The following is an 18,041-nucleotide window of genomic DNA, read 5'->3' as shown; positions in this document are numbered from 1 at the left end:
CTGTAAGCAAAAACATCAAAAAGAAAAACAGTTTTTTTAAGTTTTAAATTTAAAAAAGTTTCAGTTCTTTGTGTGTCATTTACCTTTTCTCCATGCTTCATAAAAAAATATTTTAAAATTCTAATCTTACCTGACTTTGTCGGACAAGTGGATCTCTCTGAAATAATGTTTCCACCACCACTTTCTCACTGGCATTAAGAGCCTATTAAAAAAATTATTTATAGAAAGAAAAAAAAAGATGTTCTAAGAATATTATTTTAATAGAAAGGAAAAGGTGAACCTGACATGTATTCAATTACCCATAAACATTTAACCACACAGCAAATCTGTACATTCATGTGTGAAAATTTTTCTTAAGCAAATTTCAAACTGCTAGATCAATCTGCAGCTGTTCTTGATACTTTCATTCTTTAGCTATTCGTGGAATTTTAAAACTCTACTTCCTCAGAGATGTTTTAGGGAAAACAAAACACAGAACAAAATGAAACAAGCAAAAAAAATCATAATAAAGGGCAGGATGCAATCATGTGACATTATCAGAAAGTGAACATTTAAAAACTTCTAAACTTGGGGCGCCTGGGTGGCGCAGTCGGTTAAGCGTCCGACTTCAGCCAGGTCACGATCTCGCGGTCCGTGAGTTCGAGCCCCGCGTCAGGCTCTGGGCTGACGGCTCAGAGCCTGGAGCCTGTTTCCGATTCTGTGTCTCCCTCTCTCTCTGCCCCTCCCCCGTTCATGCTCTGTCTCTCTCTGTCCCAAAAATAAATAAACGTTGAAAAAAAAAAAAAATTTAAAAAAAAATAAAAACTTCTAAACTCTTGGGTGGGGGTGGGCTAAATGGGTGCTGGCCATTAAGGACAAAACTGTGTGGAGCACTGGGTATTATACATAAGTGACGAATCACTCAATTCTACTCCTGAAAACAATTATTACACCACATGTTAACTGATGAGAATTTAAATAAAAATTTGAAAAAAATAATAAAAACTTGAAACTCTTTCATTCTACATAGCAGAAGTTGATAGGTAATAAAACTTTACAATCCAAGGGCTTTCCTTAACAAGACACAAGATAATGAATGATCAAGGAAAACTTCACAGATGTGATCATATAAAAATGGGAATGTCTACTTGACAAAGACCCCTTAAACAAAACTGAACGACAAGTAAAAGGAGGACTATCTTTAACATATACAAGAGGAAACAATAACTGGAAAACGAGCAAAGTGTATGATTACAGAATTCATGTAAGAATATTAAGGCTTAAGAATGAAGAATACTAGGGGTGCCTGGGTGGCTCAGTCGGTGAAGTGTCCGACTTCAGCTCAGGTCTAGATCTCATGGTTCGTGGGTTCGAGCCCCATGTTGGGCTCTGTGCTGACAGTTCAGAGCCTGGAGCCTGCTTCAGATTCTGTGTCTCCCTCTCTCTCTGACCCTCCCCTGTTAGCACTCGGTCTCTCAAAAATAAATAAATGTTAAAAAAAAATGTTTTTTTAAAAATGAAGAACACTCCACTTTGCTAATAATCGATAATATACACATTAAAGTGACACACCTAATCTCCAATTGGCAACATCAAATGAGTTAGAGGAAGCATTTTCACCCATTGTCAGTACACTGCATTAGGAAGGCAAGATGACAATCTATCAAATTTTGACCCAATTTCGCTTCCAGAAATGTAGGAAATATTGAAATACATAGATAAATATGATTTAGAATGTTCACTGCCTTGCTGATTGCTACAGCAGAAATAGTGGAAACAACCTAAATATGTCTATCAGAATGTCTGAAAAAATTTCAGTTCTGGCATATTATGAAAAAATAAGGTAAACCTACATGAACTGACAGAAAAAACAAATATTGGTGATTAAAAAAGAAACTCTTAGTATAATGTATAAATGAAATCATACTATATGTTAAAAAAATAAAACAAACCCATGGGGCGCCTGTGTGGCTCAGTCAGATAAGCCTCTGACTTTTGATTTTGAGCCCCAAACTGGAACTCTGTGCTGACAGCATGCTTGAGATACTCTCTCCCCCTTGTCACACACATACTCTCTCCCTCTCGTGTGCATGTGCACACACTCTCTCAAAATAAGTAAACATTAAAACACACACACACACACACACACACACACACACACAACCGTGTGTATATATACATATAAAGATGCACAGAAAAGTGTCTGGTCGCAAATTGTTAGAACAGTAAGGGATAAAAGAGGACTTTTACCTTTTACCCTATAATATAAATCAATATTTGATTACTTTATAAGATTGTATCTTTTACTTGTAAAATTTTTTAAATGAAGAAACTCAAGATGGAGGGTCAGAAATCAAATCCTATTATTAAAAACCATTTTAAGTTTTAAACATTTATAAAGGAAAAAAATTAATCTTAAACTTACACTAAGTACAAACATATTTTCATCTTCTAATGCAGACTGTATTCTGTCTCTGAGGAAAAATGACAAAATGAAAAAGGCTTAAATTGCATAAATATATGAAATCACCTTTTAAACTATATATATACACAAACCTACATTCTCTCCAGCATAAACAAGTTGAGCTTCCAATAAACTTAATCATTCTTTTGAAACAAAGATACAAGTAGTAAGTACCTTCTGGATCGGATATTGACATCTGAGCAAATCTGATATTTACTAAAAACAGACACTGCAAAGTCTTTCCTGGCTACCTGCTAAGGCACACACTGAACTTTCTAATATAATTGTTTTCACATGGCAAAAATTATATAATCTAATTTTCTTTCAGGATTTTCTCATCACAGTGAGAAAGCAGCAGAATGAGAGGCAAAACCACTGAGCATCTGAGAGAAGGAATATTTGGTTAACTTCTTTCAAACTGCCACTTTATATAAAGTCTATTTTTCAGTTCCTTTTCTTTAAAATTTTTTACTGTTAATTTATTTTTGAGAGAGAGAGAGAGAATGAGCAGGGGAGGGGCAGAGAGGGAGGGAGACACAGAATCCAAAGCAGAGTTCTTTTTCTTGTCTATCCTAAGTACTGCAGTATTTTCAGTACTTTCCTGATCTTATTTTTGGGAGCTACCAGCTTTTTGATCTAATATTCCCCTCTTCCCTCCTAACTCACTCCTGATAATCATCTAATGATGAGGCATTAGAAACAGTAAGTACCAAAGATAGTAGAACCTATTTCCACACATCCTACTCTAACTTTTAAATTAATTTGCCTATTTGGGGGCCTGGGTGGCTCAGGTCATGATCTCACAGTTCTTAGGACTGAGCCCCATGTCAGGCTCTGTGCTGACAGCGTGGAGCCTGCTTGGGATTCATTCTCTCTCTCTCTCTCTCTCTCTCTCTCTCTCTCTCTCTCTCTCTCCCCCCCCCCCCCCCGTAAAATAAATAAACATTAAAAAGACAAACCATGTTTAAATTAATTTGCCTATTGGTTACCTTGTGTTTATTTCACTTATGAGGCCTACACAACTTTACCTATACAGAGAAGCCAGCAGCCTCCATGTGACCATCTCCTGTTGAAGAAGCCAGAGCATACTGGCTGTTTTTGAGAACTTCTGAAGTCCAGGTGTTGCTCGGCTCACTATTTTACTCAGTATATTCACCTAACGTAAAGATACAGATGTAAAGAGGTTTTCTATCATTCTGAGCCATAACTGCGTATTCTTCAAGTGCACAGCTCTAAAACTAAACATATACACACACACACATTTAGAGTATGAATTTTTCCTATCTACTGCCTTTTTTAAATTGAATGGAAATATAACATTCCCACTCGAAATGGTCTTAATTTGAAGTAAGGTGTGTTTATGTGAGTATATATGTAAAAGTTTAACATACTCCAAATTTCAGATTAAACAAGAACAGCCATGGATACGTTTTTTTCTTCTTTTATAAGCTAAATCTAACCTATTCCTGACACATCTAACCTATATCTAACCAGAAGATAAACCAAATCTAACCTATTCCTGACAAAATGATAACATGGACTAACAGCATAGCAATGAAAATTGAAAATAAAGTTATCTTCAATTTATGCCTGAAAAATTTATACCATATATCAAATCAAGAAAAATATTTTAAGATTGGTACTGAAACACTGTCATTGCTAACCACAACTTAACCAAAGTCCCCTCCTTGTTCTAAGACCAGAGTTCTTAACCTTTTTCAGGTTGAGGCATTATGTGAAAATCTAACGAACAGCATGGATGTTCTCCCCAGAAACACACACAAAATTATTTATCAGAAGGTTTAAGAATCCAGGGTAAAGGAAACCTTTCTCAAAGGTTTTGAACAGTACCTCTTAATCTTCTGAAGTGAAATTCAGACACAGAATCGCTCTCATTCAGAACATGAAGAATCATTACCACCACAACACCTTTTCCCTCTCTTTAAAAAGTACTCACAAAATAATGTTACTTTTGTCTTAAGGCCAGTGTTTAATAAAAGTGTTATCAGTACTTCTCATTATTTTCTATTGGAACCCTAACTCCAGTAATTCACTAAGTGACTGTTACTGCTTCAGTTATTTAACGAAGTTACTGCTTTTATAATGGAACAATTCAGAGATTGATTATTGAAACAATATTAAACGATCAAGAAATGTTGGCTATTATATTGTAATCATTCTTGAATGTAATAAAGTCCATTTATTTATTTGCTTATTTTTTTAGTAATCTCTACACCCAACATGAGGCTTGAACTCATGACCCTAAGGATCAAGAGTCACATGCTTTTCCAACTGAGCCAGCCAAATGCTCTTCCTCTTCCTTCTTCCTTTTTAAAAAAACAGACTTAATGTTTTAGAGCAGATTTAGGTTTACAGCAAAACTGAGTGGAAAGTACAGAGTTCCCATCGCTTTCTGCCTATCAGGATCCAGCACCAGAGTGGAACATTTGTTACAACAATGAACCTACACTGACATGTCATTATCATCCAAAGTCCATAGTTTACATAAGGGTTCATTCTTGGTGTTGTATATTCTACAGGTTTTGACATAAATGACATGTATCCACCACCATTATCTCATACAGTTTCACTCCCCTAAACATCTACCAGGTTCCACTTTTCATCCTTATATTCCCCCACCCTCTGGGAACCACTGATCTTTTCACTCTCTCCAAAGTTTTGCCTTTTCCAGAATATTGTTTAGTTGGATTCATGTAATAGGTAGCTTTTTCGAATTGGTTTCTTTAGCTTACTGATATGCACTTAGGGTTCATCCTGGTCTTTTCATGGCTTGATGGCTCATTTCTTTTTAGCATTAAACAATATTCCATTGTCTAGATACACACAGTTGATTTATCCATTCGCTTACTAAAAGACGACCTGGTTGCTTCTGAATTCAGGCGATGACAAATAAAGCTGCTATAAACATTTATATGTAGGTTTTTGTGTGGGCCTAAGTTTTTAACTCATTTTGGTAAATGCCACAGTATGAATGTTGTGGAATCATATGATAAGACTATGTTCAGGTTTCTAAGAAACTGAGAAAGTGTCTTGCAAAGTGACTCTACCGTTTTGCATTCCCACCAACAACGAATGAGAGTGACTGCTGCTCCACATCCTTGCCGGCGTGTGGTATTGATAGGTGTTGGGGACCTTTGCCATTCTACTAGGCGTATGACATCTCATGATTTTAATGTGCAATTCCACGATGACATATGATGCTGAACACCCTTTCACATGCTTTTTTGCCATCTGTAGATCTTCTCTGGTGAGGTGTCTGTTAATGTGTTTTGCCCGTTTTTTTAATTGGATGTTCATTTTCTAATTATTGGGTTTAAAGAGTTCTTTGTATATTCTAGATTCTTTTTTTTTAAGTAGCAGAATCCTTCGGTTTCCCAAAGAAATCTCATATGGACCTTCAATAAGCAAAAAGCAGAGCTGCCCTGGCTAACCTCCCAACCATGCTACCCCTGCCACTACAGCCTTAAGACATCCCCCCCCTTAAATACAGTATGGAAATTCACAGGTTGATGCTGTTCAAAAAACGAAGAGTACTGAAGTTTGACCAACAATGGAGTGAAAGTAACTTACCTGACTACTACAGATGTTTTCATATTCTTCTACAAGGTCAAAAACCGTATTTGAAGAGTGCTTCAAGTAAGACTGCAGGAAATCAGAAAACATACTCATGGATGCTAGAACACATTAAAAAGAAAAGGAACAAGAAAGTTAAGTGACATACTCCTAGGTAATTATGTTTCTATGAAAACTTAACAACACAGCTACGTATTTCTTTTTTTTCTGCTGTATTTTCTAAAAAATTACAACAGTGGTGGGGTGCCTGCGTGCCTCAGTCAGTTAAGTGTCTGACTCTTGATCTGGGCTCAGGTCATGATCTCACAGTTCATGAGTTGGAGCCCTACATCAGGCTCCGTGCTGGTGGTGTGGAGTCTGCTTGGAATTCTGTCTCTCCCTCTCTCTCCCCGTCCTCCCCCCCGCCCCCAACAAAATAAATTAAACTTAAAAAAAATTGTAACTGTGGTAAGATAAACGTAACAAAATTTACCATCTTAACCATTTTTAAGTGTACAGGTTAGTGGCATTAAGTACATTCACAATGCTGCGCTACCATCACCATCATCCATCCACAGAATTCTTTTCATCTTGCAAAACTACAACTCAGGATAGCCAAAGCGATCCTAAGAAAGAACAAAGCTGGAGGTACTATACTTCCTGTTTTCAAACTATACTACAAAGCTTGAGTAATTAAAACAGTAGGAGAGGCGCCTGGGGTGGCTCAGCTTGTTAAGTGTCCAACCCTTGATTAGGGCTCAGGTCATGATCTCACAGTTCTTGAGATCAAGCAGCACAGAGCCTGCTTAGGATTCTCTCTCTCCCTCCCTCTTCCCCGCCCCCTCCCCCACTCTCATGTGCACATGCTCTCTCTCAAAATAAATAAAGTTAAAAAAAACAAAACAAAACAGTATGATAAGGCATAAAAACAGACACATAGATCAAGGAACAGAATAGGGTCCAGAAACAAACTCCCACATGTATAGTAAACTAATATTTGACAGGGGAGCCAAGTCTTTTCCTCACTGGGGAAAGAACAGCCTTTTCAATAAATGGTGCTAGAAAAACTGATGATCACATATGGAAAAATGAAATTGGACCCCCTAGATTACACCACTCATAAAAATTAACTTGTGGGGTACCTGGGTGGCTCAGTCGGTTAAGCATATGACTTTGGTTCAGGTCATAATCTCATGGTTTGTGGGTTCAAACTCCCGTGTCGGACTCTGTGCTGACAGCTCAGAGCCTGGAGCCTGCTTTGGATTCTGTGTCTCCCTTTCTCTCTGCCTCTCCCCAACTTGTGCTCCGCTTCTCTCAAAAATAAATAAACATTAAAAAAATTTTTTTAAAGGGGTGACTGAGTGGCTCAGTTGGTTAAGCATCCGACTTTGGCTCAGGTCATGATCTCACAGTTCATGGGTTCAAGCCCCACATCGGGCTCTGTGCTGACATCTCAGAGCCTGGAGCCTGCTTCAAATCCTGTGTATCCCTCTCTCTCTGCCCCTCCCCAGCTCACGTACTGTCTCTCAAAAATGAATAAATGTTAAAAAAAAAAATTAACTTGAAATGGAATGGAGACTTAAACTTAAGACCTGAAACCATAAAACTCCTAGAAAAAGATATAGGCAAAGAGCTCCTTGACATTGGTCTTGGTAACAACTTTTTGGATATGACACCAAAAACACAAGAAACAAAAGCAAAAGTCAAAAAGTCTGACTCAAACTCAAGAACTGTGAAATCATGACCTGAGTTGAAGTCAGACGCTTAACCCACTGAGCCACCCAGGCACCCCACATTATAGTTCTTTCTACATTCTAGATATTACCCTTTTATCAGACATAGTATTTGCAAATACATTCTCCCATTCTGTGGGCTGCCTTTTCACTCTACTGACTGTATCTTTTGATGCATGAAAATTTTAGATTTTGATGTAGTTCAATGTATTTTTTTCTCTTGTTACCTACAAGTCTTTTAAGAGCACACGGATGTGTTGGCTATTAATCTGTCAACAATTACTATAAAAATATGAGCCAAATTTTAAAATATCTGATTTGTATTTTAAACATATAACAAAGTAGCTGATAAAGTTGTAACAGATACTAAGATGATATATTCTACTCAGGGAAAACATACACACTCCACTACAGTACTGTATCATATTGAAGGTCTCATCCAGTGTTCATACTAAAAATGAACTTTTTTTCTTTCTATTTTATCTATTTAGTAAAAAGGGTATCTGAATCACTCAAAATCTCGGGGCGCCTGGGTGGCTCAGTCGGTTAAGCGTCTGACTTCGGCTCAGGTCATGATCTCACGGTCCGTGAGTTCGAGCCCCACGTCGGGCTCTGTGCTGACAGCTTGGAGCCTGGAGCCTGTTTCGGATTCTGTGTCTCCCTCTCTCTGACCCTCCCCCGTTCATGCTCTGTCTCTCTCTGTCTCAAAAATAAATAAACGTTAAAAAAAAAAAATTAAAAAAAAAATCTGAGTACTTATCACTGGCAGATACTATAAGGAAGCAGTGGTTACCACAGTGTTAAGAGAAGGGCTATATCATCAAACTGCTTAGTTTCAAATCCTGGTGCCATCACTTTCCAGCCAGGTGAGCTTATGCAAGCTACCCATTCTGAGCAGCAGTTCCCTTTCCCCTCTAACGGTAATAGCTACTGTAACTCTTCAATGGACCCCTACAGAAGATAATGTTCACCCAGGGGTAAGCACACGGACTCTGGCACGTTAGCTGACGATGATGATAAAATGAAGATCCCATGTGGTAATGAATACATACAGGCACATGAAAAGCAAACTTTTCTTCCCAAAGGGGAATGGTAATAACCAACCTGAAACTAGAAAGGTCTTCATACTATTTGAAAAAAAGACAGCATCAGCATCCAGGTGAAAACATGTCAATATTAGATAAAAACTAAACCTAGAGAAAAAGAGATGCCCTTTCAACAGAAATACGAAAAGAATGAAGATATGATTATCTAATAATCTAACAAGGTATTTGAACTGAAAAACGAAGTGGCAAGATGCCGCTCCAACTGAGAACGAAGGTGAGATTCTCAACCTTCCAGAGCTACTACATCAAATGGCTCAGCCATAACCATAACTAATCAGCTTAATGAAAAATATTTTATAATGACACTCAGGAATAGGAGATAGTTTCCTGGGTCTTAGTAAAACCAACAGGCTACATTGTTAAAAAGTTAACGCCATTTTACCAGCTTCGCCAGGATCATCCTCACGTAACATAACGGCACTGAGAGTTACATCCTCTGTTACACTGTGGGACTCTGTACTTGTGAGGAGTCCTGAACGCTGTGATGTGAATGCAGCAGCCCAATTACTGTCATCCAGATTAGTTACCTATAAAAAAAAAAAGGAAGATACAGAAAAGTAATGAGCTATTGCCACTGAGTACAAAAAAAGACATTAATGGCTATTTTGTTAAGGAAATCACAGCTTTTATACTGTTTTCTTCTCTGTACCACTCCATATCTTTTTTTAAAAGGCAATAAATACTGCATTTTGTAACATTTAAGCTGATATTAACATGTAAAATAAGGCGGTCATAGTGCTCTAAGTTCACATCGGTTTTTCACTATTGGGAAAACGTACAGGACAAATGATCCAGTTTTGTCAACATATAAACGCTAACAAAAAGGGTGATGGAAGAACTTACAGATTAAAAGATGAGCCACATCAAGCAAATGCAGTGTGTTTACCTTATTTGAATCCTGATTTAAACAAACCGACTTAAGAAAACATGACACAACTGAGGAAATTTTAAACAAACCAACTTAAAATTTGACACACCCGAGGAAATGTGAACACTTAGTAAAATATATACAATGAAAACATATATATACACAAAATGGATACTTAAGATGATAAACAAATTACTCTGTGTGTAAGTATGTGCGTGTGTGGAATGTTAGATGTGTTAATGGCATCGTGTTAAAGAAAGAATTGTCTTATGTCTCAGAGATATGCACAAAAATATTTTTGGGTAAAATGGCATGAAATCTGGGAGGTATAAAGTAACAAAGGGGAAACACTTGTGGGTGTAGATGAAATAGGATCAGCCATATGTTAATAACTGGGCAAAGAGCACATGAGGGCTTATTCTATTTCCGGACGTGTCTGAAGTGTGTGCAAACACATTTAAAAAAAAAATTTTTTTATGTTGATTTATTTCTGAGACAGAGAGAGACAAAGCATGAAGGGGGGAGGGGCAGAGAGAGAGGGAGACACAGCTCTCTGCTGAGCTGTCAGCAGAGCCCGACGTGGGGCTCGAACTCACAAACTGTGAGATCATGACCTGAGCCGAAGTCAGTCGCACAACCGACTGAGCCACCCAGGCGCCCCCACATTTTTTTAAATTCACCTTTATTTAAAATCACCTTTATTTAAGATCTTCTGAAAGCCAGAGAAAGCTATCTGAAGGTTTAAAAATTTGTCTTTATTAAAATCCAGGCACAAGCAACAATAAAAATGTTTATTTAAACCCAAACATTTCATAATAATGCCCATATTATTAATAATTTACTGTCCTGGGCTTTAAGAGACTAGAAATCTTACTATTAATCTTGCAGTTCTGAAGCAATAACAATAAGTCATCTTCTTTTGTTTAACCCCAGATGCAGTCAATTCACTCATGTTTTAAGCAAAATAAGATAAATGCTGCTAACATAACCAGATTCAAAAGCAGTGTAAAATTATTCAATGACTATATCATTGTTAGACATTAACATTCTAAAAATCCGTAAGACAATAAGAAGTATTTAACAAATCAATTTATCCTTTTAAGGAGAGGTTTAACAAGCTAAACCATTCTTCAGAAAACACCTAATCTAGACAATTTCAAATGTGTGCAAAAATCCCTGTGACTTTTCTGGGGTGCCTGGGTGGCTCAGTCAGTTAAGTGTTTGACTTGATTTCGGCTCAGGTCATGATCAGCAGTTTGTGAGATGGAGCCCATGTCGGGCTCTGCACTCACAAGTGTGGAGCCTGCTTGGGATTCTTTCTCTGCCCCTCCTCTGCTTGCTCTCTCAATGTAAATAAACTTAAAAAAAAAATCGCTGTGTCCTTTTAATAAGCACAGAGCCAAACACAGAACTGTTTTTATTTTGTTTTTAGCACTAAATTTTCCATCATCCTCTACTATTCCAACAGAACTCTTCTGTTTCCTTCTCTTATTAGATTGAATCTTTTCTTTTTTATAGGGTATTTTTTTTTTCAACGTTTATTTATTTTTGGGACAGAGAGAGACAGAGCATGAACGGGGGAGGGGCAGAGAGAGAGGGAGACACAGAATGGGAAACAGGCTCCAGGCTCTGAGACATCAGCCCAGAGCCCGACGCGGGGCTCGAACTCACGCACCGCAAGATCGTGACCTGGCTGAAGTCGGACGCTTAACCGACTGCGCCACCCAGGCGCCCCTTTTATAAGGTATTTTGAACACCTAGGTCAAGTCATTCTGTATGTTTATATGACATTTCTTCTATTTTCAATACTGTACCACACAGTGATTTCTAAAGAGTGTCTCATCTACTTTTTCCAACATTTTCTCTTTTCTTTCCTTTAATGCATTGTCTCTCTTCCTTATGATACTCTTCATCCATTTCTCTTGGCTTCCTACTCTTCTATGCTTCAAAACAGGTCTCGTCAGCAACCAATCAAGTATTTCTTCAGAGGAGCAGACTGTCAGATTAACACATTCTATCTGCACCCAGATGTTGCTGGTATTACAGTTTCCAACTATGACAGGAGATGCTTAAGGTTTTCAGTTTTCTGAAAGCCTAATCAAAATACAATTTCAATCTACGTAACCTGGTTAACTCTTTTGAGGACTATGACTTCAAACCTCACTAAAGGCTTTTAAGCTCAATATCTTACTTATATGAAAAGGGGGAAATTTTTACCCCATTTTTCCACATACCATAGAAAGATTTCCCAAGAACCCTGAAGACTGTGTAAGCCGGGGAGACCTCCCTCCTGTTCCAAGAATGCAGGAAACATCTGGATGCCTCAGTAAGCTTCGGCTGGGTGGAGTAACTACAAACAAGAGGTTAGAAAAAGAATCCAAAGTGCATGAACATTGATCATGAAAACAAAACAATCAAACCACCAATAAGTAACTTTGTTTCTAATTATTTAGATTCTAACCAAGTAAATCCTTTAAATATTAACATTTCCATGATATGAAGATTTAACTTATTTTTGTAAACTTGATCTTTTGGTACTAGTGAGCCCAGCAGGAAAATCTTTTACTGCAAACAGAGATGCTTTCATTATAACATAACTAAGTAGTAAAAAAAGAAAGACACTAATGAGTCCATGGATTATTCATATTCCAATTTTACAAATACTGAAGAGGTAGTTTAGCGTAAAGGGCACAGGCTTTGAAGTAAACAGATCATTGTCTGAATTTTGGTTCCATCACTTACATATATGCTTAGCCATGCTATCCTCATTGAATAACTTCTCCACGTCTCGATTTCAGTTTTGGTAAAATAGAGATAGAATACCTACATCACAGTTATTGTGTATTTATGTAAAGTATAGTGCCTCACACATGGTAAGGGTTCAACAAATAGTAATGCAATCATTATTATTTGTTCTTAACTATTGATATTGTAACCAAAGATTATCACATGTACTGTAAGCTTTAACATATAGCTATTACTATTAAATATTATATTAATGTTATTAAATATTATGTATATTTAACATATATAAATATATATGACAAATACTTGTTATATATTTATATATAAATATGTATTATATATTGTACATAATATTTATATATATAACAAATACTTGTTATATATTTGTACATATTAATATGTATTACTATATTATTAAATGCTTTAAAAGCAAAAATTCTTATGAGGCACCTGGGTGGCTCAGTCAGTTGAGCATCACACTTCAGCTCAGGTCATGATCTCACAGTTCATGAGTTAGAGCCCCGCATCAGGCTTGCTGCTGTCAGCACAGAGCCCAATTTGGATCCTTTATCTCCCTTTCTTTCTGCCCTTCCCCGGCTCACACTGTCTCTCGAAAATAAATAAAACATTAAAAAAAAAAAAAAAAATCTTACAAGGTGGTCGAAACGAACTGGGAGTTCGAGGGATAACCTGGTTTCTTGGTGTAGTATTAGCAAAAATTTCATCTTGGGATGGCCGAACTATAGGAAGAGTTAAGAAAAGTTTTCCATACAAAAAAGACACCATTAAAGTTAGAATCAACCATATTTACCCTATATAAAATATTTGAATACACTTTTTAACAAGATTTTGATGGCTACCACTTTTTCTATGCAAAGAGTAAATCACTCCCTCTACCGCTTAATTTCTCAGATATCAGTCTTATATTACTACACACTGAACTAAGAGTATTTAGATTTCAAATAAAAAAGGGATATCTCATCTCAGCAGAAGCTAGCTACAACAGGATAGCAAGAACGTCCTTATTTTCAGGGTAACACAAATTTTAACAATTTCCCTATCATTTTATTATAATACTGAATGTCTAATATCTCTCATAAAAAGAAAATTCTATAACTGATTCCAAGCATGCTGTAATTTGAATAATGATGCTTACAACGTAAAGGATACTTAAAACTCTTTTTTGAGCACTCTGTTTCCGTGCAGTCCGAGTCACTTCTGCTTCTCGGATCACAGGAGATGACATCTCTCCATAGCCGCTCCTAAAACAGTATAATTAAGTTCATGTGAGTAAAATGATAATGTACCATTTGCAAAGAACTCTATCATGACTGGAGCAAAAGACCCTGGGTCAGTCAAAGCATACATCATCCCAGTAGCCAAGTCTTTGACCTTTTGGTTAACAGCGCTCTTTGATTCCAAACCCTGCTTATCCCTCAAAGTCCACTTCTCAAATCTTTCCTGCACAGGCATCTTTGAGTTTCTAGCACTCACTATGTTATTCTCACCTATGGAATGATTTCAACACTTGGCATCTATATCATAGCACTGTTTTACATAATTGCTTCATGAAGGCAGGTCTTTCCTTGGTTGAATTGAGGAGTTCCCTGAAATTGCAGGAACCATCTCTTAAAAGAATATTCCGCAGTTCCCAAAATTCTTCAAACCATGGGTACTACGAAAAATAAAATCTGTTGTTGGGACTGGTGAGACGGGAAGCTAATTAAAAAAGAATTCTAACAAATTGGAGAAATGACTCTTCAAGTTATTTCTCCCCAGAGTACACTAATGGCATCTCCTGTCTCAGTACTATTGCAGTTGCCCTGATCTCCCGTTGTTCTCAGCTCAAGGTCTAGAAAATAAATCATGTGAATTAAAAGACCTATATTTTGAGGGGCGCCCGGGTGGCTCAGTCGATTAAGCATCTGACTTCGGCTCAGGTCACGGTCTCATGGTTCGTGAGTTTGAGCCCCGTGTCCAGCTCTGCGCTGACAGCTCAGAGCTAGAAGCCTGCTTCAGATTCTGTGTCTCCCTCTCTCTCTGACCCTCCCCCACTCATGCTCTGTCTCTCTCTCTAACAAAAGAATAAACATTAAAAACAAAAAAAAGACCTGTATTTTGAGACAAGAATCTAACATGCTTTTTCCTCCACTCAAAATCTTAAGATAGCTCTGAAGCCTATAGAATCAAGTCCAAATTTCCTTTATTTAAAAAAAAAAAAAATTTCCTTTATTTTTACAATCTAACCCCCGACTTACCAGTTCAGTCTTATATTCAACCACAAACATCTTCATACAAACATACATTGCATGTGACCATTCAGCTACACAATGCCTTCCTTTTCATATTCTTGCACCCTGTAGATGTTTCTTCTACAGAAGCCTACATTTGCCCCTCTCATCCACCTGGTGAACACTTACTCATCAAAGAGCCTCCTGGAGTCTGGAGACACATATATCAGGTGGGCAACTTAGTTCTTCTACTTATTAGCTTCCTAACTGTCACCAAGTTCTTAAACTCTTTTAGCCCCAGTGTAATCTATGAAAAGAGGATCAGAGTACCCATCCTCATAGGATTGTAGGAAGACTAAATTAGCTGATACAATATATATGGTAATAACAAAGCATTTCAGGCACTCAATGTTAGCTATTATTCAGGCCAACTAGAGAGTTACCTCCTTTGAGAAGTCTTCCTGATAGATCCCGTGGCAGAGAGACTTTTATCGCATCCTCATTTTCTCTTCCCACAGAAAAGTTAAAACACATCATTTTGCACTGCTCCATTGTCTCCTCCACTACAACTAATTCCCAGAGGCCAAGAATAGGAAAAACTCACCTGTATAGCAGGAGGCTAGCATAGTGCCAGGTTCATAGAAAGACTTTAATTCTGTAACTACCTGATGCTGGAACTTGTATCAGAAAGTCTGGGCTGAGATCCCAGTTCCGTCACTGTCTGGCTTTGTGATCTCGGTCAAGTCAGTCGGCATGTCAAAAGCCAGACCACCTCCTATTCCGCCTACCCCAGCAATGAAAAACGTTGCCCCAAAACGCAGAACAGGTGGCACAGCTGCCGCGAAAACGCAAGGGATGATCACTGTCCGTACCCATTCCCGACCCAAGCTTCCTTTCCTCCATCATCTGCAGAGACTCCCAGCCCGGGGAAGGAGTCCTAGGGTTAGCACCCGGGCCTTCCTGGCTTCCTGTGGGAGTCGGGTTTCGACTATTTAGTTCCGCCTACAAGCAGGAAGCGCAAGTGTCCTAGCTTAACCATTACCACCACCTCAACTGACCTGTCCATGGCCACAGCCTTCTCCACCGAGAAGCTCGCCAACTCGACTCCAGCTTAACCACCGCGTTTCAGCCTTCCCGCTCTCCGGAAGCAAACCCTTCGACCCGGAAGCAAGTCCTAGCTAAGCTGTCTTAGAAAAAAAGGGGAGGGAGGAAGAAACACCTTTCCCCTTGAGCGCACGCGCGACGACTTCCGCCTTACTGTCGCAGGTCCGGTCTGCGCAGGCGCGAAGGCTGCGCTTCAGTGTGATGGCGTCTGACGGGACCGGGCTGAGCCGGGCAGGGCTGAGGGGGCGGGGCAGGGGGCGGGGCAGGGGCGGGGCCGGTGGGTTTAGCGGTGTGGCGACGCTGCCGCTTTGCCTGACTGGCATTTGTGGGCGTGGTCCAGGCGCCAGGTTATCCTAGAGGGAAACTTGGCTTGTATTGATAGTCTAGAGAAATGTGCGGTCATTTCCTGGTATTCTCAGGAGGCCGGGACTGAGAAGGAACCTGGACCCTGAATTCATACATGCAGGCTCTCCCCTCCACCTCCGGGGTCCCTGCCAGTCTCACTCAACTCATCTTGTTTGAATTGTAGTGTAAACCCCCTACACTTCTTGATATTGTTTTCCGTAATGGCTCTTTGTTTTTCTTTAACTTGGTATTTTTCCCTATTAAGGAGAAAAAGATCACTTGCCTTAGAAACCATAAAGAGTGGGGTGCCTGGGCGGCTCAGTCGGTTAAGCATTGGACTTTGGCTCAGGGCATGATCTCCTGGGTTGTAAGTTTGAGCTGGTTTCGGATCCTCTGACTCCCTCTCTCTCTCTGCCCCTCCCCTGCTGGCTCAGTCTCTCCTTCTCTCGCTCTCTCTCTCTCAAAAATAAACATTAAAAGGGGCACGTGGGTGGCTCAGTGGGTTAAGCATCCGACTTCCGCCCAGGTCATGATCCCGAGCTTCGTGGGTTCAGGCCCCGTGTGGGGCTGTATGCTGACAGTTCAGAGCCTGGAGCCTGCTTCAGATTCTGTTTCTTCCTCTCTCTCAAACCCTCCCCTGCTTGCACTCTGTCTCTCTAGCTCCCCAAAATAAATAAATATTAAAAAAATAAGTACATAAAATAAACATTAAAAGAAAAAGCATAAAGAGTGATATGTAAGTGATGTATCACTAAATTCTACTGCTGAAACTAATATTACACTATATGTTAACTAACTGGAATTTAATAACTTGATACAAACAAAGCATAAAGGGTGATAGAATTGCCCTCTATTTCAAAGTGCCTGGATAGGCAAAAAGTAGTATATTCCTGCACTGAAGGAATCAAAGCTTTGCCTTACCCATTTACATTCTGCTGCAATCCTGGGTAATGTACTGGGAAGGCCTCTTTGTACTGGATTCCCATTAAGACTGATGTGGAAGTGTTGGAGTTCAGAGCCCATGGCCAAGAAAGAATTCTTGAGATGTCTTCAGTGCAAAAAGGTGGTTTTATTAAAACCTTGGGAAAGGACCTGTGGGCAGAAAAGGCTGCCCTAGGGTTGTGATGGGTGACTAATTATATACCTTCAAATTATGAGGGGGTTAGGAATAGTATAAGTCTCTAAGGATTTTTGGGAGCAAGGTTTCCAGGACCTGGAGGGGGCTAGCTATCGTTAGGAAAAGTTCATTTATTACTGTTTAGTCAAAACTCAGTCATGAGACCCTTCAGATGTATATCAGTGGGCCATAAGCTTGGAGGATGATTGCTAACATAACGGGGGGCGGGTAGAAATAAAGGAAGTTGGGAAAGGAATTTTTATATGTTAAAGTAGACTTAAAGGATCTTGAGGTCAGGATAATGTTAAGCTAAGATTGCCTTTTGCCCTCAGCAAAGTGTCATCATCAAGCTCCTAGAGGGAGGTCACTCTGCCTGTTTCAAGGACTTGTCAACGGGCTGTAGACAGTAAGGAAATTTAATTTTTCACTTGCCTTTGTTTCCCACATCATGACCACATGACATTTTGAGAAAAAAAAAAAAGTGACCTTGGATTCCATCTAGGCACAAACCCTCCACGCGTATTCCCCCTCATCTGTAAAATGGAAATACCACCTTTATCACCGTTGTCGCAAAGATTAGTGACAAGATGCCAAATGTACACCTTCACATGGTAGTCATTGAGTCCCCTCTTTCAATTACCTACTTAATGAGTCCCCACCCTGGTGCTCTCTCATTCATCCTGTCTCCTAATTTTCCTTATTCTCTTATTCAAGGTGCAATCTGGTTCTTGTTCTCTTACTGAAGGTGAAATCTGGTTCTAATGATTTTGTGGTGC

The 18,041-nt window shown here is 38.9% G+C and overlaps 1 protein-coding gene across 2 annotated transcripts in view; it reads right to left on the bottom strand.

Annotated features, from left to right (window-relative positions):
* Positions 1-15,869, bottom strand: part of NUP107 (nucleoporin 107) — a 43,956-nt gene extending 28,087 nt beyond the window's left edge. Inside the window, exons 1-9 of one of the 2 annotated variants that reach the window (XM_030323168.2) lie at positions 15,758-15,869; positions 13,639-13,730; positions 13,122-13,208; positions 11,958-12,073; positions 9,238-9,382; positions 6,035-6,138; positions 3,472-3,599; positions 2,405-2,453; positions 131-202 (exon numbers count right to left, since the gene is read on the bottom strand). In XM_030323168.2, the coding sequence (XP_030179028.1) occupies positions 131-202; positions 2,405-2,453; positions 3,472-3,599; positions 6,035-6,138; positions 9,238-9,382; positions 11,958-12,073; positions 13,122-13,208; positions 13,639-13,730; positions 15,758-15,765 (801 nt within the window). In that variant the 5' untranslated portion in view covers positions 15,766-15,869. Of the gene's footprint in view, positions 1-130; positions 203-2,404; positions 2,454-3,471; positions 3,600-6,034; positions 6,139-9,237; positions 9,383-11,957; positions 12,098-13,117; positions 13,209-13,638; positions 13,731-15,757 lie in introns of those variants that run through there. The other variant, XM_030323170.1, reaches the window with a different exon arrangement.
* Positions 15,870-18,041: the final 2,172 nt, after the last annotated feature.

Source organism: Lynx canadensis, chromosome B4, assembly GCF_007474595.2.
Source record: "Lynx canadensis isolate LIC74 chromosome B4, mLynCan4.pri.v2, whole genome shotgun sequence".
NCBI lineage: Eukaryota > Metazoa > Chordata > Mammalia > Carnivora > Felidae > Lynx > Lynx canadensis.
This window is presented reverse-complemented; position numbering and strand designations above follow the sequence as displayed.